Raw genomic sequence first — 22,827 nt, 5'->3', positions numbered from 1 at the left:
ATTTTAATAAAGACTAGGATGTCATCTGTGAAAAAAAGCCTCTTACTGAAGACAGGAGCCTTGCCTTTGATGTTCAGTTTGATAGACTGTGCTTTGTTACAGGGAAAAAAATTTTGTTGCATGAACCACAGGCAGTTTTACAGGGAAGCTGCCCTGACTTTGACTCTGCTCAAGTGATACAGAAACATGTCATATTTTCCAGGCTGAGACTTTCTGGACATCAGGGCCAAACTTCTGAGTCCCAGTTTTCCTGTGATGGAGTTGGCAGACAGCTGACCCTATGAAGTGCTTGAAGAGGACCTCTTGGCTTATCAAGCAGGCTGTCACGTTTTGCAGCATCTTAGCACCTGACTGGGGGCTTAGGTTGTTGCCTCAGCTTCTGTGTTGGGAAATCTCAGCAGGAGGAGGGAGATTGTGTACTCATCCAGGGCACTGGCCCCAAAGCAACCACTTGTCACCCTTCAGTGGGCAAGAAAGCAGCTTTTTCAGACCTCTAGCGTGAGCCATTGCTAGTGTAGCATATTTTGCTTTCTGTTCCTTCACCTGCTGCCAGTGTGCATCCATATGAGCTTCTGATTACAGTATGGGTTTTGTGGCTGTCACAAATTATAAGAAATAAGGCTGGAAAAAAACCCTCCAAATGACAGCCTTTTGCAGTCCCTAGCCCAGGTCTGGCTATGCCTTAAAACATTCCTAGCACAACCTGTTTCAGGATGAGCAACAAATAGGATTATCTTAATTAAAGTGATGCCCCTGTGGTTCCTTGTGCTCATCATCACATCAGATCTGTCTCTTATCTCTGTTCTAGACACATTTTTTAGCAATGTGATTTAATTTCAGTAGCAATATCAACGAAAAGTGACACCAGCACAATTCCACATGTAGATTGGGTTAGACTGATGCAGTGGTACCTTTTTCTGGCTGTACTTCCACAAGGAAAGGGTATGAAAATAAAGAAGTCTATACAAGGACCACACTGCTTTGCAGTGTTAAGGCGTATCACGCATGCAAAGAACTGTGATATTGTGTAATTCAGGGTTCAGCACAGGGAGGTTCAGGTGGTGTGTGTCCTCTTCACTACCATTTTAAACCTGAGTTTTAATCCTAATGTGACTCTGCTTGGGAAGTTAGGAAATGGTTGGTGCCATGTAAGAATATGCACAGTTATGTCAGCACAGTTTTGCAGAGAAAAAAGAGACTGTTCTACATGCACTCCATAGCTGGATAATTTATTCATCGTAGCCCTGAAATAAGTGGATTTTAGCCAGAAGTATCAGTCCTTGAAAGAGGACATGACCTCTGTGTTGTTTGCAGGCTGCTTCTTGCTCCTGGCCATGTGGGATGGGACCTTTAGAGAGGGAAGTCTTCAGCCAGAGATGTCTGTTTTGTAGGCAAAGCCTGTCTTTGTGCATAGAGGTAGCTTTGTCTCTGCTAAGGTCACAGGAGTGCAGGGTGCTTAATCCAGTGCATGCCAGCAAAGCAGTTAAGGATTGAATCAGGGCTCTGTATGGACTGACACAGACTTCCAAGAGCAAATAATCTGCTAATGCTGGGGAGAGCCATAAAGATGGCAGGGTTGGCTGAAGTCAGGTCTCCTGCCAACAAATGCCATGGAAAAGAAAGGAGGTTGTGCCTGTGTGATGCAGGGTGACGTCTGCTTCTGGATTTTGCCATTTTGGAAAGGCAGATAGCATTCTTTTCTCTTCCAAAGGCTGCTTTGGTAATAATTATAAATGCCCACCCACAACTCATCAGCTTTACGTTTTCAATTTGCCTGTGCTTTACTGCTGAAACTGCCACAGACCTGCTGTCCCCCCATATGGCACAGCCAAGGCTCCAGCTGCAGGGACAACAGCTGAGTTTGGAGCAACCATTATCCATACAGAAAGAAAACCATTCACAGCGAAGTCCATACTGCCAAGTGTCTTGCACAGCCACATCATCAATCAGCCAGCTTTGTGGTGCAGAAAAGAAGTTCTCTTCTCCGGGGTGGTGGTGGTCATGATGGTGGCTTCACCCACCACTCCAGCTCAAGGTTTTCACAGCCTAGCTCCCCTGGGACATCACTGCTGGAGCAAGTGAAGGATTCCTTCCTCTCCACACTGTGGAAGGAGGAATGTCCCCCAGTTCAGGGTGTTCAGGGTGTTGGAGTCATGCGGTGAGTATAAGGATAGGTTTTAAAGTGAAATTGCCGTGCACGCTCAAAATTTGGGCATTACTCCTACAGACTATCCTGAGTGGACCATGTACGTGTTTGAGAAGTTAACAGTGATAGGCTTCAAAATGTGAAAGTGGGCTGAAATATGTATATTCTGCTTTAAAAACCCAACCCACCCCTCCCAAACCACTTTTAACTTCAGTGTCTTAACTACTGCAAAAAGATGTCCTGTATTTTAAGGCATTGAGTCCACCCCTCTAATTAAAGACCTGAAGCACTTGGTTGGGTACTTATCAGAGGAGATCTCTCATGCAAGAAGATAGAGCTCAGGTCTGTAGTTCTATAGTCTTCCTCATCCTATCTACTGGAAAGAATGTACATGTGAGGGGAAAGATGGAGATGGGGTGACAGAGATGTCTGTGCCGCAAGCTTTATGTGTTAAAGTAGAGAGAGGGAAGATGGTCCTATGGCAAAACTCGGAGGAAGTTTTAAACACTGTGAGTTGAGTCCTTGGCTCCGACATAGCCATTCTAAACAGCACCTTGAGCTATTGCTTTGACCACCAGCATCTCCACTTGTGAAATGGAATACTGTCAGTTCTTCCTCCTGTGTGTTGTTCTGTCTGTCAGTCAGCATGGGGCATGACCTAGGTGCTCTCTTCCTATCCATAAGGGCTGAGTGGTTTATAAGAGAGAAGAGGAGATGGTGATCTTGAGGGTTGTTTCTTCTTCTCATATGGAGCAGGAGTTGCCGTCACCTGCTGCCTTCTTTCCGTCAGTTCATCCCAGCCTAAATGCTGCTTTTAATTGTATTTTCCCTCTTTTCCTTCAAGTTGGAGGAAGCAATGAAGGACAATTGCTTGTTTTTCCGCCATGTTTTTCCACAGCTGTTTTTCCACACCTGGAGTCCCACTACTTTCACATCTGAAGGTGGTGGGAGGAGAAAAACCCTTGGCTAAATAACAGGGAGGCGTTTCTGTTCAGTTCCATCTCACCATGTTTTGTAACTCCTCTATTCCTGCCACTGTCTTGCAGAGAAAATAATTAGAGATATTTACTATATGCCAGTGATGGTTGCACTTATTAAAGTATAATACCAGCTCTGGTAATTCAAAACAAAATTATTTTCTTTGCATGAAGCTGAGCATCATTTTCTACCTCAGCAGCTCTCAGTCTAATCCCTTGGAAATAAATTCCTTCTGAACTGGTGATTTTAACTGAATTGGTACATACTCCAGTTTCTTGATCCTATGTCAGCTTTTGCTTCATGAGGTTGCAAGTGTTTGCAGGAGCTAGGCTTTTGTGGGTGCCTTATCAGTATCACTTGAGGGACGTGGCTCATCTAAACACATTGCTTTGTGTCTGCTGATCCATTGCACTTTTTTTGTCCTAATTTAATGACTCTTGAGAAGTGGGAATCTCTTCTTTGGCTCCTTGATCTATCAGCCATGGGGTAAAGCTGGTCAGCATGGTGTGAAGGTTTGCTGTCCTCCAGAAACACCTTCTCATGTGAGGATGGGCAGGGTTGGCTTCCCTTGGGCTGCAGACTGTGAATTAGTGATGTCCCACTTAAAATGCAGGATGCTGTTGAATAGGATGGTGGCCTTATGTGGGTGCATCTTGGTAGTGAGATGCTTTTTAGGGGGCAGCTTTCAATTGGTGGCTACAGAGAGGAGGGCAGGGTCTTGGAAAGATTTCTATGGAGTATGGTCATGGCTATGCTTTGCACTTTCAGAGCTGTTGCTAAGCAACATCTGGGGCAGAGCAAGTGTTTGTCAGGTGCTGGGAATGTGGTTTTATATGTTGAATGTCCATTACATTTACAGAATCAGGATATGTTGCACAGACATTTCCTGTGTTAGCAGAAATACTGAAATGTTTACCATAATGAGATAGAAAAGTGTTCTAACATGCATCTAGCTCTTCTAGTACTATGTGTGGTGGTTGGCATTTATTGAATAGCTGTTTTATATGTTTACTTTGTCTCGGATAGTGGTATTTCTTTGCTGTCCCATAGCCTGTCTACTTGAACCCTGTTTCCTGTCTCATCTCGTACTGGCTCTTCGGGACAGGAGCCATCATTGCTGTGTTTTGCACTCAGTTGGAACATTGCTGCCATTCAAAAGGTAATGAAATGAGGAGCATGGGTCTGTGCTCTTGGTAGCTGTGAGCCCAGGTGGGTTGCCAACTCAGTGCCTTGATTTTGTTCTTTATAACCTTGTACAAAGGCTGGCATTAAAAAGTCAAGCCAGAAGTTGATGCAAGACACATCAGAATGGAAAGGTAACAGGAGTAGATGCTTGGTTTGGTGTAAGTGATGCAAGGGCTACGCGGCAGGACCACAAGCAGAAGACCTTCTGCTAGGGTCTTGATGCTGCTCCATGAATTGCAGCTTTTCTCTTGCATCAGTTTGAAATGTGTGAAGCAGAACAGCTATGAAAGGAGAGCAGGAATTTTGAAGGAGGTCAGATGCTGGTAGCTCCAGTTGATTGTGTTGTTGGGCACTGCCCTGCTCAGCCCCAATTCATTCCCATGACTGGGAATCCAGCGCCTTTGTCCCCTCCCAAGGAATTGCAGGATGCTGAGGGATCATCATGCTACAATGTAAATCTGCACCATGGCTGGAGCCTGGACAAATGCAGCAGATCCTTCAGCATAACCCAACTCTTCAGCTGCAATGCATTTCACAGGTGGGATGAATGAAAAGGAGCAAAATATTCAGAAATGAGGCCTTTTACTTTTTAATGAAACTTTTTCTTTTAATGGGAGAAGTCAGGGATGGAACAAAAGCTTTTTTGTTTTGTTTTGTTTTCCATTTAGTTTAATGGTCTTTTTAGAGAGGGAGGGCTTTATGACGGGAAGAAAGGGGAGAGACACCTGTGAGATAAAGTGAACATGTGGAGCCAGGAGGGAGGACACATGCCATCTTTGTCCCCAGTCCCCTTCCTTACTTGACGAGTACCCTCAAGGAAGAGCCCTTAGTGTACCCAGTGATCACACCAAGCTGAATGGTGCAGTTGCCACAACGGAAGGACAGGATGTCATCCAGAGGGACCTGGACAGGCTGGAGAAGTGGGCTTGTGAGAACCTCATGAGGTTCAACAAGGCCAAGTGCAAGATCCTACACCTGGGTCAGGGCAATCCCTGATTTCAGTACAGGATGGGGGATGATATGATTAAGAGTTGCCCTGCAGAGAAGGACTTAGGGGTGCTGGTTGATGAGAAGCTTGACATGAGCCGGCAATATGCGCTCACAGCCCAGAAGGCCAACCATATCCTGGGCTGCATCAAAAGAAGCGTGGCCAGCAAAGGGAGGTGATTCTGCCCCTCTATTCCTCTTTTGCGAGACCTCATCTGTAGTACTATTCCAGTTCTGGAATCCTCAGCGTAAGAAGGATATGGAGCTGTTGAGACGGGTCCAGAGGAGGGCTACGAAGATGATCAGAGGGCTGGAACACTTCCCATGCAAGGACAGGCTGAGAGATTTGGGGTTATTCAGCCTGGAGAAGTGAAGGCTCTGAGGAGATCTTATAGCAAACTTCCAGTACCTGAAAGGGGCTACAGGAAAGCTGGAGAGGGACTATTCATAAAGGCTTGTGGTGATAGGATGAGGGGGAACGGGTATAAACTGGAGAGGGGCAGATTTAGGCTTGATATAAGGAGGAATTTCTTCAGCATGAGAGTGGTGAGACACTGGCACAGGTTGCCCAGGGAAGCTGTGGATGCCCCATCCCTGGAGGTGTTCAAGGCCAGGTTGGATGGGGTCTTGGGCAGCCTGATCTCGTGGGAGGTGTCCCTGCCTATGGCAGGGGGATTGGAACGAGATGATCTTTAAGGTCCCTTCCAAGCCAAACTGTTCTATGATTCTACCCTACAGTCTCTTGCTGCTTGTCAAACCACGAGAGTTGCTGTGGACACATCCCTATGGCTCTCACAGTAAGGGATCTCCTTTCCAAGGGGAAGTGTATTTTTCTCCCAGTCCCTGAGGAACCAGGTGACAACAGCCACACCAGATCAGATCAAAGGCTTCAAAGCCAAGGGTGCTACATCTGATCCTTAGAGAGGAGTCCAAGGACAGGCTGGCATACATGCTGTCTGACTGCTGTGAAGCATCTGGGATGTCTCCACGTGTAAAGGAGATGGTCCATAACCAGCTCATCTAGTAAGGCTTGATTTTTACTGAGTAGGTGTCTTTGGTGGAAGCGGGTGCGTAACTCATCCATCAGATTGGAGATGTCCACTCTCCACCAGTGCAGCAGATAAGTGATCAGCTGGGGCGCTGCTTATATGGCCGGTGGTCTGCAGCAGCAAACGATGGAGCAAATATGTTCTACTGCCAGGAGGACAAGCTAACCTTGCACACGTTTCCCTCCCCATAGATGTGCCGGCGAGTGTACAAAGGGATCCCACTTCAGGTGCGAGGCCAGGTCTGGTCGCTTCTGCTGGATGTTGAGAAGATGAAGAAGGAGAATGAAGGAAAATACGAGGTACATGCTCTTCCTGGCAAAGACAATGCGGGGGAAAAGGTGTTGGGGAGGCTGTTTGGTGGGGCTTCATTGACTGGGTCAGGTGTCTCCATCTCCACCCATATGGCCAGGGTTCCTACAGGGATGCCTTAAGGGAAGGTGAGGACACACCCAGCCTTTGCATCCTCCCTTGTAGGGTAATGGTGTACCGAGCACCCTACCATGTGTGCTGGTGATGGGGACCAATCCTGTCCATGAGCTGCTGCAACCTCTAAGAAGGAAAGGCTTGAAATTAGTGAGAATAGAAAATGCAAAGGGGATAAACTCTTTATCCATGCATATAGGCTGGGGCCTCTTAGCGATTAGCCAACTGATTTCCCTAATACAATGCTTCTGTTTATTCTGCTGGAAGCCACGAGCAAAGATGCTGTTTCCTTAGGGAAAGATGTAGGGAAGAGAAAATGGAAGCTTAGCAAAGGTACCTCTTGCAGTTCCTTGATCTCTCTGGAGTGATGTGGAGCGGCCATGAGTACCTGAAGTGGGTAGGTGCTGGATCAGGGTACCCAAAACCTCTCAGCGTGCTTAAAAATGTCACTTGGAGCATTTTGAAATGTGCAGCAAGGTCAGAAGCCTTAAACCAGCCAACAGTGGGTCCTTAGTTGAAAAACACAATTCAGGGTGTGGTGAGGGCAGGTCTTGAAAGCTTAGGTGGGAAGATTTCTGAGGGCAGGGTCCTGGCTTACATCTTAGATGTGCAGCTGGAAGTTGTCTAGCAGCATTGGAAGAGCTTGGATTGAAGTGGCTTCTTTTATCTTCCATATTCAATCTTTCTATAACTCTCTTGAAATTTTCTATTAAAAATCATATTTTTTTTTTCCTGTTAAAAATCACTTAGTTTCTCTGCAGATAGTAGAAAAGCATGTCTTGCTTTGCTTTTTACCAAAGCACTGCATGCTGCAGGCTTGGATTCCTTGGTATAAAATAGGCAATTTCTGTAGCATGCATTGAAAAGAACCTGAATTACAGGGCTTGCTGTATTTTGTTATTTTTTATTTCAGGTGTCTTGGCTCATTTACACTGCCTCTTCACGTAGGTAGTGTGTAGAAGTCCTTGGCTGATAATTAACTTAGTTTCCAAAGTTATATGATGATTTAGCTTGCATCATTTACCAAGGCAAGGATCAGGGTGTTGTGGAGAAAGTAGACGGTTACATTTTGGAGGCAGGAGTTTGAGTGCTGCCTCCAGCAGGTGTTTCTAAAAATCCCTTCCTATTAAGCAGGATGATGCTACCACTTCTTGTAGTTAGTCAAGCGTAGATGTTAATAGCAATATGCCACTGGGGTGGAATCACGTGCGGGGGCTTAGGGAAGATGGGCTGGGGTCACAGCAATGAACAGAAATAACAAAGCTCTCTCAGTATGCAGATTCTTATCACGCTCCCTTCTTTGAGCAAGCAGGGAAGTAATCCAAACAAATGAAAGTCACAACTTTAGCTGTTCTCCAGAGGGATCTGTGATAAACAGGAGCTTCAGGGCTAATAGACTTTGCTGGATGCAAACGCTCTAGGAGCTCATGTTAATCCTCCTCTTCTTTGGTGCCACCTGCTGCCAGTAATTAGCTCTCCTCTCATTTCCTTCAGAAGAAGCCCAGTGCAAGTCCTGGATGAGGGGTTTTGCTTTCAAGAAGGGACCAAGCCTCTGTCCCACCCCTGTGTCCTGGAGGAGCTGGTCCCAAGGCCACTCTGTTTCTCCTTGGGGCATGAACCATGGCACAAAAGCCTGGCTTTTGCATACGCCTTGAGTTTTGAGCATTCCACCTGGAATGTGATAAGTGATTTATCTTTTTTAAACCCATTGCACCCTCTGTAAAGGGTCGTCCTCTGTGCTTGGGCTGGCAGGGTTGGTACTTTTCCAGCCAGGCGTGATACCTTTCTCTCTCTGTCTGTATTGCCTCTGGAGTTAAAAAACTTGGTCCGGTTGTCTCCAGAATGCTTTATCTTATCCTGGCTGTCCTCGACACAAGTCTCCAAGTCTTCCTCAAGGCCGTGGCAGATCAGTTGTCCCTGAAGCTGCAGGAGCCCAGAGGCTACCATGGGACGTGCCACACTTAGTTTCAGTGAGGGTGTGATGCTCCCTGGGCTTTTTTAGCCACCACCAAGAGGGCTTGAGGAGAGCTGAGCAGCTGGCAGGAGAAATGTGCTGACCATGGGGCATCCTGGCTTTGTAAAAGGACTCTGGGATGGGACCTCCTGCTTCCCAGCCTCTGCTCTGCTGCCAGCTTGCAGAGCTTACAGAGCTAGTGAGCTTGACAGAGCATCTGTGGAGCCTCTAGGTGACTTGGGGGAAAAAACAGAGAAAAACCTGTCCTAGGCTTCTTGTTTACCATCTGCAGAATTAATAAAGCCTCCTGGGTGCATGGAAGTGACAAAGTGCTGTGCAACCTACCTGCTATTCAGGTGCAGTGATTTTATGAAAAACAAAGTAGTTTTGTTTTGGTTTGGTTTTTTTTACAGTCTTTGGGCAATTTCTTTGTTGTTCTGGCAGGGTAGATGAGGGCATTTAGCAGGGAAATTTTAACTAAAGTGACTTGGAGCATATGAATCTTGTCTCAGGTAGTCTATCAAGCCGGCAGAGGAGGACAAGGAGCCATAGTATGCAGACATCACAGGACTTACAGCAGAAAAATTATGCTGTTTATCAGATCTTAGTTCTCTTGTCACTTTTATCCTCCCTTGTCTTGTGCAGGCAATAATTCAAAATAACCTCTGCACTGTTGTTCTTCTGTTCAGCTGCTTTCAAAGTTGGAGTCAGTATTTCCCAGATTCTGTGACTACCATGAGCATAGGCTGTAATGGACACATTTGGGTGCTACTGACCTTTTGATGTTCCCCAGAGCTGACTTGGCCACCTCGGGAGGTCAACAGCAGCGTGGAGGTGCCTTGTATCAGACTGAAAAGCATTCATAGGATGGCAGTTGCTGGAGCAGATGGTTAACTATCTGTACAGATGAGCTATTTTCGGTCTTCTGTGTGAGCAAGGAGGGGTCCTGACCCTGAACTCGAGGCAAGCTGTGCTTGCTGCTCATCTCTACTGCCTTTAACCTGCCAGAAGTATATAATTCCTTAAGCGCCAACAGAGTTCTCGGATGTTTCATGACAGCCAGTCTGGGTACCACAAGAAAATTAAAAGAAGTCAGAGTGGAATTTAATTGTAATGGTTTTAGATGCTGAAAACTCGGTATCTGCATTGGAAGATGGGGGTAGGCTGGGTTGGCAGCTGCCTCTGTCGTAGTTTGTGTGGGGTCATCTCCTTCTCCCTGGGCCAGCAGCACACAGCCAAGAGGCAGGGGATTCACCTCTGGGCTGCAGATTGTTGCTCACTGCAAGATGACAGTGTTCCCCAGTCACTCTGCGATAGCTCTGTGCGGCTAACACGCTGTCACTCTGGTTGTAGGAAGCAGCCTTCTTGCTGTGTGGAGAGAGGTGTGGCCTGAGATGGTGTCTGACTCATTCCTGTCTGCCCCTCTCCCTTGCAGCAAATGAAAGAACAAGCAAAGAGTTTTTCTACGGAAATCAAGCAGATAGATTTGGATGTTAACCGCACCTTCCGAAACCACATCATGTTTCGGGATCGTTATGGAGTGAAGTGAGTACAGGAGGCTTTGTGTGGCTTTATGGACATCTCTGACCATGGCTATGTGTGCGATGAGCTGGATGAAGTGGCCAGCAGCCCCCTGACTTGAGGTGGCCACCAGGACCCTAACTCAGAGCAGCCCACAGGAGAAGAGTCATCTCTGCCTGCTCTACAAACCATAAGCACATGCTACAACCCACAGATGCTGGGTTTCTGATTCTCACTTTTAGCAGGTCCACAGTGGACCAGGTTCAGTCCCAGTTCTTGACCCAAGAGCCTATTGTGATGCCTTGTCCTTCAAGGTTCTAGGGGTTGCAGTTGCAGAGTGCTTGGTTTGGGATGGCTGGGATGATGGGATGGCTCTGTCAGGAGCTGGGTGGGATGGGGCGTGTGGGGCCTCCACAACAGACAGAGTTGGAGAGATCTAACAAGGTGGCTTTGTCACTTGGATGAGTCACACCTGGCTGCTCTACACAGATGTACAGTCTGTGAAGAAGCCTGCACTGCATATCTATATGGTGATGACTCCTTCAGCAAGGAGGGAAGGGAGAAAGGAACCTACTAGCAAAATGGTGGCAGTACTTTCCGCCAGAATGCAGAACACTTGATGCCTGGATGGCTGCAAGTCTATTAAAAAACCCAGCACCACTCCAAACATGAAGAGCAATTTAGTTGAACAAAGTGTATGTGGGTACGTGCATGTCTCTCCAGGAGACCTGCTGAAGGAGCAAGCTAGTTCAGTCCTGCTCCACAGGGCTGCTGGAGACCCCCTTGAAGGAAGAGGTCCCATCCCACATACTCATCAAGATGCTTTCAAGGGTGTGAGCCCTGCTCCTTGCAAAAGGCACAAATAACAGTTGGCTGGGTGTTTGTAGAGCCTTTGCTCTCTTTGCATACCTGTTGGTGTGCACATGAAGCCAGAGACCTCACACTCAGGTGTTTTAATATCCTTCTTTCTCCCCAGGCAACAGGCACTCTTCCATGTCCTGTCAGCATACTCTGTTTATAACACCGTAAGTAGTAAGTTAGTCCAGTTAAAGTGAATATCATTATGCTTCATATATATATTTTAGCAGCATTATATATATTTGTATATGTGTATACATGTATGTATATGTACATACACACACACACACACACATATTTAGCCAGTGGTAATTCCAGTTCTGAGTCGTAATACTGGTTTGTACAGACAGCTGCAGGATTTGCAGGCAGCACGAGACTTTGCAGAGTAGTTTCATTCCCTTTTTCATTTTATCACCTCGTAAATGACATCTGGCAGATGTGGTTTGGGCAAGTGTCAACAAAGAACAAGGAACTGCCCTCTTGCTTTCAAGCAAGACTAGCCTCCTGGCTGAAGGTCCATCATGTTTCTGACTTCTTGTCATAGACTGAAAGGCGTCCTTGTTAAAAACACTGATTTATTACATTGAGTCGGTCATTTTTAGCTGAAAGGAATGGGCAGAATAAGACTAAATTAGCAGCCGAACCTACTGCCTCCATCTCCAGGAGGAGACAGTTACCCCAGAAGGCACAGAAGATGCTGAGGGGGACTAGTTAAGAAAACAAAGACCCTGCCTTGCCTCACACCAGATAAATGCTTACCAGACTTATTTATGAATTACTTTAGTTCTCATGTGGCTGAAGGGATTTGAAACAGTATGGAAGGCACGTGCTGTTTATCATCCTATCCCCTATTCCTTGAAGTAACTGCAGGCACCTCTTTTGTCCCTCGCCCCCTAGGCTCGGGCAGGGCTGGCAGGGGGAGCAGTGTGGTCAGGGGCATTGCCTGTAAGCCACTTACCTCCTGCTGGAGGATCTGATAGAGTGAGTCTGAAGGAGGGCCACAAAAATGGTTAGAGGGCTGTAAAACCTCTCCCATGAAGAAAGGCTGAGAGTTGGGGACGTTCAGCCTGGAGGAGAGAGGGCCTGGGTAGACCTTATTATGACCTTTCAATATATAAAGAGAGCTTTTAAGAAAGATGGAAAGATTTTTTGTGAAGGCCTGTACTTGCAGAACAAGGGGCAATGGTTTTAAACTGAAAGAGGGAAGGCTTAGATTAGACATAATGAAGACTTTTTTTTACAATGAGGGTGTGAAATACTGGAACAGGTCGCCTGGAGAAGTTGTGGATGCCTCATCATTGGAAGTGTTTGCGGTCAGGATGTGTGGGGCTATGAGCAACCCAATCTAGTGGAAGGTGTCCCTGCCCATGGCAGAGGGGGGAGTGGATGAGGTGCCTTCCAAGTCAAACTACTCTGAGTCATCAACATGATAGATACTGTAGACATGTGGGAGCTATGGATTTGGTCATAAACAAACAATATAAGACCTTGAAACAGGACAGACCTTGAAAGAAGAGAGGGAAGCATAGGCAGTCTGACCTGCTTCTGCACCTGTAGGATCATGGTGGGGTCTGATGGCGTGGCAGCATGTGTGCCCCTCTTGGCTCTTGCAGGAAGTGAGCTACTGCCAAGGGATGAGCCAGATTGCAGCCATCCTCCTGATGTACTTGAATGAAGAGGATGCATTTTGGGCACTGGCACAGTTGCTGACCAACCAGCGGCACGCCATGCACGGTAAGGCTGTGGTGGGATGTGGGTGGGGGCTCTTGGAATGGGAAAGAAGGCTGTTTAGGTTGGTTGGTAAAGCCTCGTTTTTTGTCACATACTTGTTTAAAGCAGGTAAGGCTTAATTATGTGCTGATGCAGCTCAGCTATGGACCTGAACTTTACTCTTGGAGACAGAAAAATTCATCAGAGTAAAATGGGGTTTATCAGCACTGAGCTTTAGTACTCAGTAATTAACGCTTCCACAGAGGTGCTGTCTTCCCTCTGGAGTGCATTGCCCTTGGCAGTCAATTAACTCAAGGTTATGAGTTTTTAAGAAGTCTTAACGAATACATCCAAGATCATCATGTAATGTTCTATTTTCATATAAGCTATGTGTGCCTGTGCAGTTTTATGAAGATGTGATTCCACCAAATGTCCTGTGTTATTTTACTTAAAACACATTAAAGATCATTTTGTTTTACTTGTGGTTAGCACTAGTCTATGCACAGAGGGTTTTTTATGAAAGGACAGCTAAGCCTTATGGCTTCATAACTCTGGACAGTCTGAAACATGTACCTTTCTAGATGATGGAGCTCTACACAAGCTTGTGGTGTTTAAACATCTTCAGCTTTTCTCTGAACCTTGGTAAGCACTGACGTGTTCAGAGAGGTCTTGGCCAAGCCAAGTCTCAAGTGGGCAAGCAATGGGGAGGGGAGTGGATCTGCTCTGTGGGGCTGGGGTGAGAAGGACCAACTGGGGTTGGTGCCGAGAGTTCTGTCACTCATGTAGATGGGGTGAAGGGCAGGCTCTGGGAATGATGCCAAGGGAGGTAACTGGGCACACTGTTGTCCAGCTGACTTCAACAGGCAATGCAGGGCATGAGTTCCTAGAAAATCAGGCTGCCTCTGTGACTACTACAGAGCTTTTCTGCTTATTTTTTTATTTCTCTCATCTTTTAAGGTTTTTTCATTCCTGGGTTCCCGAAACTGCAGAGATTTCAAGCTCACCACGAGCAGATTTTAAGCAAACTGTTTCCCAAACTGAAGAAGCACATGGTATCTCTTTGCTCTCGGTCTCCCCATGCTAATATCATGTTTTAACACTAAAGTAATTAGTGTAATATTCTGCCAAATAGATGCACAATTGCACATATTTCTAAGCTTGTAGGACTGCTTCAGCTACAAAGAGGCAGGTGCCTGTATCTTGCTGAGGGCAATGGTTATTATTTGCTTGCTGGTCATCATTATTTCAAGGACTACTAAAATCCAAAAGCCAGGCAGAATGGCTTGTGGAGCCTGCAGCAAAAGGAGCTGTTATATACAGAAGCGAGGCAGGGCTGTGTTTTTACACCAGCTGCAAAGCCTGAAGGGTGATGCTGGACTGCCTGGAGTCATAATTCAATTAATTGTTAGCCCCAAGAATTTAATGGCTTTGCTGTTGTTTAAAGACAGGAGGCATGTAAGATTTGTTGGTCTTGTTGCTGGGGCATGTCCAGTGGCTTTTCTCTCTAGCAGATGGTACAAGGCCATTTCATGGCTGGAGGAGCACCTGCAGGACACATCAGCTGCAGTGTAATGTCCAGACAACTACTGTGCAGCACCCTTTTTTCGCTCCCTTCTCCCCCTTGCATTTGCTGTAGACCATTGGTATTCCGTGACCAGACTCCCAGGGGTTTCGTTTACTCCCAGGGTGCTTGGTAGCCTGGCTGTAAGAAAAGCTGTTTATATTGCCATCATCTACAGCAGCCAGCTTTGGCCATGTCAGTGAGACAGAGCCAGGGCAGGTTTCACTTAATGATAGCAACAAGAGTAGGGAATTATGGGCAGGGAGGATGGCAATAACTCTATGAAAACTGCTCATGTCCTGGCTCCCAAAGGAACTCCCCACATTTGCAGGTGCCAAGCACCAGCCAAAAGCAAAGACCAGAGCCAGCCACTAATCCCATGGGCTTCTTTCTCTTCCCATCCCTGCACTTTGCTGACTTTGCAGCAGGGTCACACCAACTTTGTGCTTGTGCAGGGCACTGTGCGTCCTAGCACAGGCCATGCCACACTGTCAGATGTGCCAGAAAAAGCCAAGCTGTGTGCACATGCTGTGCTGGGCACCAGGCAGGGATGGGTAAGTGATAGACTGCTCTGATGCTGGTGAGGTTTTTTAAGAGTTTTTCTTAGCCTGTCAGGCTGTCCTGCTCCTGCAGCAACCATGTCATGCAAATGAAGTAGTGCTAGCAAAGCTGGCTTGACCATGCAGGTCTGGATTTACCTGTGAAATACTTGGGGTTAATCACTTTTGTGGTGCTGAGAGGCTTGCATGGGAATTGCTATGGAAACAAAAATGGTTGTCTGCAGGGAGTGTGTGGTTTGGGTTCCTGGAGTAGATATTAGGCCAGAAAAGCTGCTCTTAGAAATCCCTGCCAGAGTTGTGGTTGAAGTCTGGCCATGTCAATGATCAAGTTCAATGAGTATCTTGGGCAAAGGGCCAAAGCAGGGCTTGAACATTGGTATTTAAAACAGGGGCCTTGCTGGGAGACAAACTACGGCCAGATTCTGAACCCAGACCCCAGTATTACTAAACAAACCAACAAGCATCCCCAAAAGCCCTGTAAATTGCTTGAAACTCCAGCAGCCAGCCCAGTGAAATGCCTGTCTCTCTTTGCCGTCTCCTCCTAGGACAAGGAGCAGATGACTGCAGGGATTTACACAACGAAGTGGTTCCTGCAGTGTTTCATTGACCGGGTGAGGATGCTCAGCGGGTTGCTTGCTGCTCTGCTGCTTGCATGCACAGTTAATCTGCCTCTTTTTTGAAAAAATATCATAATTTGAAGAAGGTGTTAATATTTTGTGAGGTGGGTTACTATGTACACTCTTATAACACAAAAAAAAAAAAAGGGGAGAAGCTAAAAACAGCTGCAGATCACTGATGACAAGTCAGTTCCTGCTGCCTTATCACAGCTGGTCACTGGGGCATGGCTCAATTGCAGTATACGCTTCAAAGTTGGGAGAAGTCTTTAGCTCACTGGTACTGCTGCAATTAACCTTACTTTGGCTCTGGAAACAACATAGGGAGGAGAAGAGCTGGGGGCACAAACCTGAACAAATAGCGCTGCAGCAGCTGTGGACAAAAGAGTGGACTGGGCACTGGAGACACATGAAAGCATGAGAAAATTCCCCTGATTTTGTCCAGAGCTCATTTGCCAGTCCCAAACCAAGATGACTTTATTTTTAGGGGCAGCATTTTGCTTGCATACTTGAACGCAAGATCCAGACTTGCTAATATTTAGGACATCTGTGTCCCTTTAGTCTTGACTTTCTGCTGCCCTGTACCCTATAAAACAGCAGATGACCTCTTCCCCTTGAAAGGGAACTCATGGCTTTGCAGTCTGTCACTAAACGCTGTATAAAATGCAAAATCCATTTAACTGGTAACATGAGGTAATAAGAGCTGCAACAGCTAGTCATGCCAGACTCTGGAGAGTAAGTGCAGCATCCTAAATTTGAACTTAAATGTCACAGTAGGACTAGTATTAATTTCTGGTTTGGTGAGATGGTAGGACATTATGGGCACTCGATCATTTTGGATATCAGTTCACTCCTGTTTGCCAGATTGGGTCCGGGTGCAAATGAAAACCTCATGTAAAGGTTTTTCTAGCAGGCAAAAATAATCCTATGTATAAGGTGCTTAGTGAAGCACTGCTGGGCCTTCAGACCTTTCCCATAAATAGCTCTTAACCTGTTTGGGCAATCTGGATGGATACTGGAGTGGTTTTGTGCACCCACAAGGCTGAAAGATGCTGATGCTCTCTCCAGGGTAGGGGAATCCATTTGCTAGTATGCCCATGTGGAAAGTTTCTCCTTTTTGTGCATTCACAGATGAATTTGCAGTACTTTCCTGGCCACCCATATGTGTTGGCTTTAAGGCAAAACCATAGATGATAAAAGAGATTTTTGTGTTATAGATAAATCCTTGACATCCAGTGCTTCGCCCCTGTTGTGTGTTTTGATTTGAGGGGACATAGTGATGCCACCAATCTCTGTGTCATTATCCCATCAATCAGTGTTAATAAGTGTGGTGCTAACAATTTGGTTTGTTGTTTGTGTGTTTGAGACAGACCCCATTCACCCTCACCTTGCGGCTGTGGGATATCTACATCCTGGAAGGAGAGCGTGTGCTGACGGCCATGGCTTACACCATCCTCAAACTGCACAAAAGTAAGGTCCCAGCAGAATGCATCTCATATGGCAGAGGTGGCATTGTGCCAAGCCACCCCGTGCTGCTGACCTGGAAAGCCTTGCTTGGCCACTACCAGCCTGCTCAGTGCCCTGCACTGGCCCCAAAAAGCACAGTTCTGTGCTGATGCTCTGGGGAGCAAATGAGGTGCTGCAAGGGTTGAAATCCTGCACTCGGCACACAGCAAACCCCACCTAAAATGCTCCGAGCTGCTTCTTTCTGTGTGCTGTGCCTCACTTCTTTTATCAGCACACTTTTAGGAGCAATGTAGACAGCAACCCATCCATCTGCAAAGCTCTATGTGGCAGTTAAGCCGAAAAAGATGTAGAGGAAGAAATAAGTCCATTAATATTCTTCTAAAATAACCACACCCTGGTTTTCATACATATAATACTAAAGCAGTGATGTTTCTACCTCAGGATCTTTGGGACTTTGAACCTCTCCGCTGCCATAATGTAGCAGCCTTGCTTTGTCACCCTGTTAGGTCTCTAATCAGGGACCGGAGTGATGTAGATATTGCATGCTGGGAGCCTTTGGACCAGTGGGATTTATGGGACTGCGTGTGTTGGCTTCTCCAAACAACTATCCTGTTCTTCCTTCATCTGAATGAAGAACACGCTATCTAGAAATACATCTTCAAGTATCCTGTTTGTTTGGAAAGACTGGGAAATCGGCAGGCAGGCAGTTCAGTCTGACGATTCGGGTCTATCTTATGGAGCTTTTCCTCCTCCTAGAGGTATTGGTGAGAATTTCCAGAACAGCCCAAAACATGCATCCTGATGGGCATAGGTCTCAGCCCCACCATTGTCAAGCCATTGCTGAGCTATGCCCAGAGTACAGATATGGAAATGTACTGGCAACCCTCAGCAACAGTGGTAAGGTGGGAGAGAGGCAAAAATATTCAGGCTGTCCCACCCTGGAGTGGAAACAGCAGCAGACAAAACTAAAGAAATGTAATCCATACTTGTGCTACCCTGCAATTTGGCTGTGCTGCTGCTATTACTCCTTTCTACCATCCCCTAGAGCGCCTGCTGAAGATGCCACTGGAAGATTTACGGGAATTTCTGCAGGAGAAAATTGCCGCTTCCCTGCAGTATGAAGACGATGCTGTTATTGAGCAGCTGCAAGTGTCAATGACTGAACTGCGCAAGATGAAATTTGACCTCCCCCCTCCAGGTGAGTAGAGGGGAAGGTGGTCAGCCCAGCAGGAACGGCGGGTGGTACCGCTATCCCTGGGGACTAGAACATCCCTCTGGCATGGCTGGGAGCTGGGGCAGCCCAGAAGCGCTGGCACATGGTAGGTGCAGCATCTGCCTTCCCTACGGTCAGGGCATACCAGATGCAAACATGAACCAACAGTTTGGGTTTTGTTTTCTCTGCTTCCAATGCAGCAAAGCCTGAGGAGTTCCCACGGAAACCCCTGGGCCTGGAGCTCTCCCTCAGCCCAGTAGCTGTGAAGGGTAATGTGGAGACCAACGGCCAGAATGGCCGGGTAGGTGAGCACCCCCTGGACAGGGAACCCCATCACCAGAGAGGTCCCGGGGCACCAGAAGGAACAGCAGAGGCAAGGACTCCTACCCTCCAGGGCAGTGCAGCAACTGAAGAGACAGACATCCACCTGCGTCCTTCCGTCACTCTGGGAGAGGAGGGTCTGGTGGATGGGCAGCCGCTGTCTCTTCTGAAGGCAAGCAAGTCACAGGCCCATCATCACCTCCTGCCCACGGCCCTGCCTCTAGAACAGCCTCTTCCCACTCCTGGCCTTGCCATAGTGGACCACTCCTTTCCCAGCCCAGCTGAGCATGGCTCCTCAGACTCTTCTCTCCAAAACACACCAAGTCCTCCTGACTCAAGCACCGCTGAGCTTTCCACTACGGACCATGTTGTATGGCAGCCAAATCCTGCTGCCCTGCTGGAAGGAGAACAAGCATCTTCCCTCTGCAAAGAGAAAGTCCTCGATGTACCCCATCATCCTCTGCTGGGCAGCTGGCAACAGCTCTCCAGCACATCACAGCACAACAGCTCCCCTGAGAGCAAGCACAGGCAGGAGACGGCTGAGAAATGCTGCAGAGCAGCACTGTTGGACAAAAAAGGCTTGAAGCACTTGGCATCCAAAGCTGCATCCACAGGGGAGCTTGCCAGCCTGCAGCAGAATGGGCCGAGGTGTGCCACTGGTGCTGTGCATGGGCTGGAGGCCTTGGGCAAGCTGGCAGGGGGCAGCGGGCCTGTCTTATCCTGCAGCAAGTCAGAGGCAGCGGGGCTGAGCAAGGGCTGCCCGTTCCAGGAGGCGCCTTCCCCCACGGTGGAGGGTAACAGCCCCTTCACCATTATCAGAACTACCACTCCCCTCCACTTGTCTCATGCAACAGAGCAGGACTTCTCAAGCAGAAAGCAGGTGGCATTGCCTCTGCCAGAGACTGGAGGTCCTCTGCCTGCCACCCCCATGCCACCACCTCTTGTACTGGGCCCAGAGGAGGCAGATGCTCAAAAAAGCCTCCAGAAACCATTAAATGCACTGAACGCCCCAGGGCTCACCCTGAGCCCAAACCCAAAATTACCACCGCAGGTTGCTAAATCCCATTCAGAAAACAGTTTCCTTTCTGGCTCTCCTCCTGTGGCAAAGCTGCCCAAATCGGTGACCTTTTAGTGGGGATGGAGGGAGTCAAAGTAGAGGAAAGTTTGGGACCTGAGTTTGGGACCTTCCCTTCAGCAGGGCTGTGTCGGGGTAACAGCCCAGCAGCCGTTGCCTGTTGAGCTGTGCTTTGGTACGAGTGCCTGGCAAGACATGGAGTGAAGGCCACTGGCACCAGGAGCCACCAGCAAATGAGGTTTCATTTTTAGTTCCTTGATGCTTCCCAAGCCTCATCACCATGTCAGGAGAGAGGCAGGGCTGGTGAATGTGTTTTGTTTTCTTCTGCTTCTGCCTGCCATGGGTACCCATGGTCATGGAAATGGGTGCAAGGCGTAGGAGTCTGAATGTTTTCTTTAAAATGCCTGATCAGTGCAGCCAACAGTGTTGCTTTCAAAGGCCTTTGTAGCAATAGATCTTTGTTTCTTTTCCCAGACCTGTGGCTGCAGGCAGCAGCGTTTTTAGGCAGGGCCATGGTGTCCTGGCAAGGCACAGGCAACCCACTGCCTACTCTATGCAATTCCAGCTGAGCAGTGCCCAGCTGTGCCCAGCTCCGGATGCAGCGGTGGATGGTGTCCTGGAGGGGAGGTTTAACAGCTGGTGAGTCCCTGGTGGGGGGAGGGCATCAGAAAGGTGGTTCTTTCCCAAGTTCTCAAGGTGATGTGGACAGCGATAAAGGTTGAGCCTGGTCTCTTTGGTGGAGTGGCCTTTGCCTTGCAAGTCCAGGGGGCTCACTGCCTTTCTATTGGCTGAATAGGAAAAGGGGCTGCTGCCTCAGGGTACCTCCTGCTTACTAGGTGTGATGGTGTCGAACCACAGTGCCCAAGCTGAAGCTTGAAGCAAGTTAAGTGTCAGGGTGGAAACAGCATAGGAGTTGGGGAAGGGGAACACGTTGCCCAGAATGTGGTCTCAGCTCTTCTGGTTTAGTCTACCCAGAAATCAACAACCAAAGGAAGGAAATCTGGGCACAGAGGTTTGGGCACAGCATCAGTATCACCACAGCCTCCTGCTGAGGAAATAACGTGATGGCTGGCTGTGTGTGCACTAGCTCTTTATGTATCAAGTCCTGGTGGCTTGTCCATCCCTATCCCAGGGTGTTGCTGCACAGCCTAAACTGATGGCAGAAGGTGTTGCAGTGACAGGTCACACCACTGAAAAGAGCTGCTTCAAACTCCTCAGTATTTACTTCACCCCTACAGGCAAAGGGTCCTTTTCAGGAAGGAAGATCGATAGTGGCAGCAGGAAACGAACTAGTCTACGTACTGTATTTGACTTTGCTGTCCAGAAGGGGTGGCTGCAAATGCCACCTTAGGTGGGACCACAGGTAGGATTCCCATACCTTCAGTGGAGATCTTGGGCAAAAGGGCCATTAAGTTCTAAGGAGACTGAAAACTTTCATCTCACAGGCTGCCTCAGTAATATAACCTGAGCTGAGGCCTATCTGGAAGCCCAGCAGAAAATTTTCACTAAGTTACTTGGTGGAGTTCTTCAGGGTGTTTCGTTTGAGGTTTTTTTTGCTATATGTGTACAAGTGATGGTTTATGTTATCAGGGAGAGTATTGAGGGGAGCACCCCATCTTTCTTTGGATGTAGCCAGCCACAGCACCCTCAGCTTCTGTAGTAACCCTCGGTCTGTCAGACACCCCATCTTCTGCTGAGTCTCCAGAACTGCCCATCCTCTCTCACTCTGCAAAGCAGGGATAACCCTATTAGCTACCTCGCAGGGGTGTAGTGAGGAGTCGAGGGTTGCTCTTGGATAAGTGCTGTAGGACTGTTCAGTGTTTGTGCTTTGAGAAAGGACTGTGGTGCTTAAATTGGTTTTAATTTAGAGTATGTTTTTCAGTAACTGTGCAGCAGTTAAACCTATTTGTGTGTTAAAATACCTGGGCAGTATTTCAGGACAGGTATAGCCTTTTGCTGGCTGCTGGAGCTCAGTGGGAAGCAGCAAGGAGCATCTATAGACTGGTGGGCACCTCTTGGCTTGGTTTCTGTTGCTGGGGTTCTGTCCTCTCCTTGAAGCACACATAGGACTCCTGCTAACACATCTCATTTAGCTGATGCATGCAAGAGCTGAGACCTCTTTCCCCTCATTTGGAGCTTTTCCTCCTGTTTCTGGGTGCAGTCTTTGCACATCACGTTGTGCATCCTCCTGGGCTACTCACCCCATGTGTATCTGGGATGTTTTGCAGTATTCACATCTAGAAATATGGTTTTCTCTAATTTTGGAGCACTGTAACATGGACAGTAACCATTGCATGGTGTTTGATTGATGGTGTTCAACAATAACTTTGGGGGTTTTCCCCTCTAAGCCCTAACAGGAACAAGCAGCAAAGTCCTCAGCCACCTCCAAGCCTGGGTGAAGTCACCAGCTGTTTTCAGTGACCTTTGGACCAGCCAGACACAGACTCCCCATTCCCACCAGTGTGCTTCTTGCAGGGAAGGTCTGTGAGTTCCTTACTGTTCCACTGAAGAAGCTCTTCTCCAGCCTGCAGCCCCTAAAAGATGGCAGCTTCAGAAAGAGTTCCTGCATTGCTTTCCTTGGAGTGATGCTCTCACTTCAGCACATCAAAGCATAATCTAGGAGATGATCAATTGTGTCTCCTTCTCTGCCTCCTGCTGCAGATTAAGGTGCTGCCAGGAGGAGTGGGCAGGGCAAGACATGGCCCAGCCTTAGCTCTTTTGCTGGGGGTAGGAAAAGAAGGACAAGGGTGAGGGTGGCAGCTCAGTAGGACAAATAACTGGCCCAAGCCCCTTGCACCCTTGCCCCAGCCTTCTTCAACAGCCTCAGACCAGTAGCAAAAGCCAATCTTACTGTGAGCAGCTCAGGAAAGCAGCACCCCCTGGCCTTGCCCTCACAGTCCTGGGACAGCTCTCACCTTGCTGCCCTCCGTGCAGTTTTAGATGGTGGCATTTGGTTGATAATTGAGTATTTTGAGTGGCTGCGGTGCCTGCAAGCACCAGGAGCCATGGGGACCAACGATGGACACCGGCTGCAGTGTGGGATGGCAGTCAAGATCAGGGGCTCTCAGCCATACACTTTGAGAGCATGGCTACCATCTGCTTTTCTTTTTAATTGCTATCCTTGTTTACAGCGTGGAATGCTTCCTCCATGACTCTTTGTAATGTATTATAATTATTACTTTAAGAAATATTTTTATGTCCGTGC

At 47.7% G+C, this 22,827-nt stretch overlaps 1 protein-coding gene across 3 annotated transcripts in view; it reads left to right on the top strand.

Annotated features, from left to right (window-relative positions):
• Positions 1–22,827, top strand: part of LOC138721114 (USP6 N-terminal-like protein) — a 62,848-nt gene extending 40,021 nt beyond the window's left edge. For all 3 annotated transcript variants that reach the window (XM_069857813.1, XM_069857811.1, XM_069857814.1), the window contains 9 exons: positions 6,537–6,644; positions 10,158–10,267; positions 11,220–11,268; positions 12,715–12,835; positions 13,769–13,863; positions 15,478–15,543; positions 16,917–17,016; positions 18,059–18,211; positions 18,427–22,827. In XM_069857813.1, the coding sequence (XP_069713914.1) occupies positions 6,537–6,644; positions 10,158–10,267; positions 11,220–11,268; positions 12,715–12,835; positions 13,769–13,863; positions 15,478–15,543; positions 16,917–17,016; positions 18,059–18,211; positions 18,427–19,679 (2,055 nt within the window). In that variant the 3' untranslated portion in view covers positions 19,680–22,827. The remainder of the gene's footprint in view (positions 1–6,536; positions 6,645–10,157; positions 10,268–11,219; positions 11,269–12,714; positions 12,836–13,768; positions 13,864–15,477; positions 15,544–16,916; positions 17,017–18,058; positions 18,212–18,426) is intronic.

Source organism: Phaenicophaeus curvirostris, chromosome 5 (genome assembly GCF_032191515.1).
Source record: "Phaenicophaeus curvirostris isolate KB17595 chromosome 5, BPBGC_Pcur_1.0, whole genome shotgun sequence".
NCBI lineage: Eukaryota > Metazoa > Chordata > Aves > Cuculiformes > Cuculidae > Phaenicophaeus > Phaenicophaeus curvirostris.
This window is presented reverse-complemented; position numbering and strand designations above follow the sequence as displayed.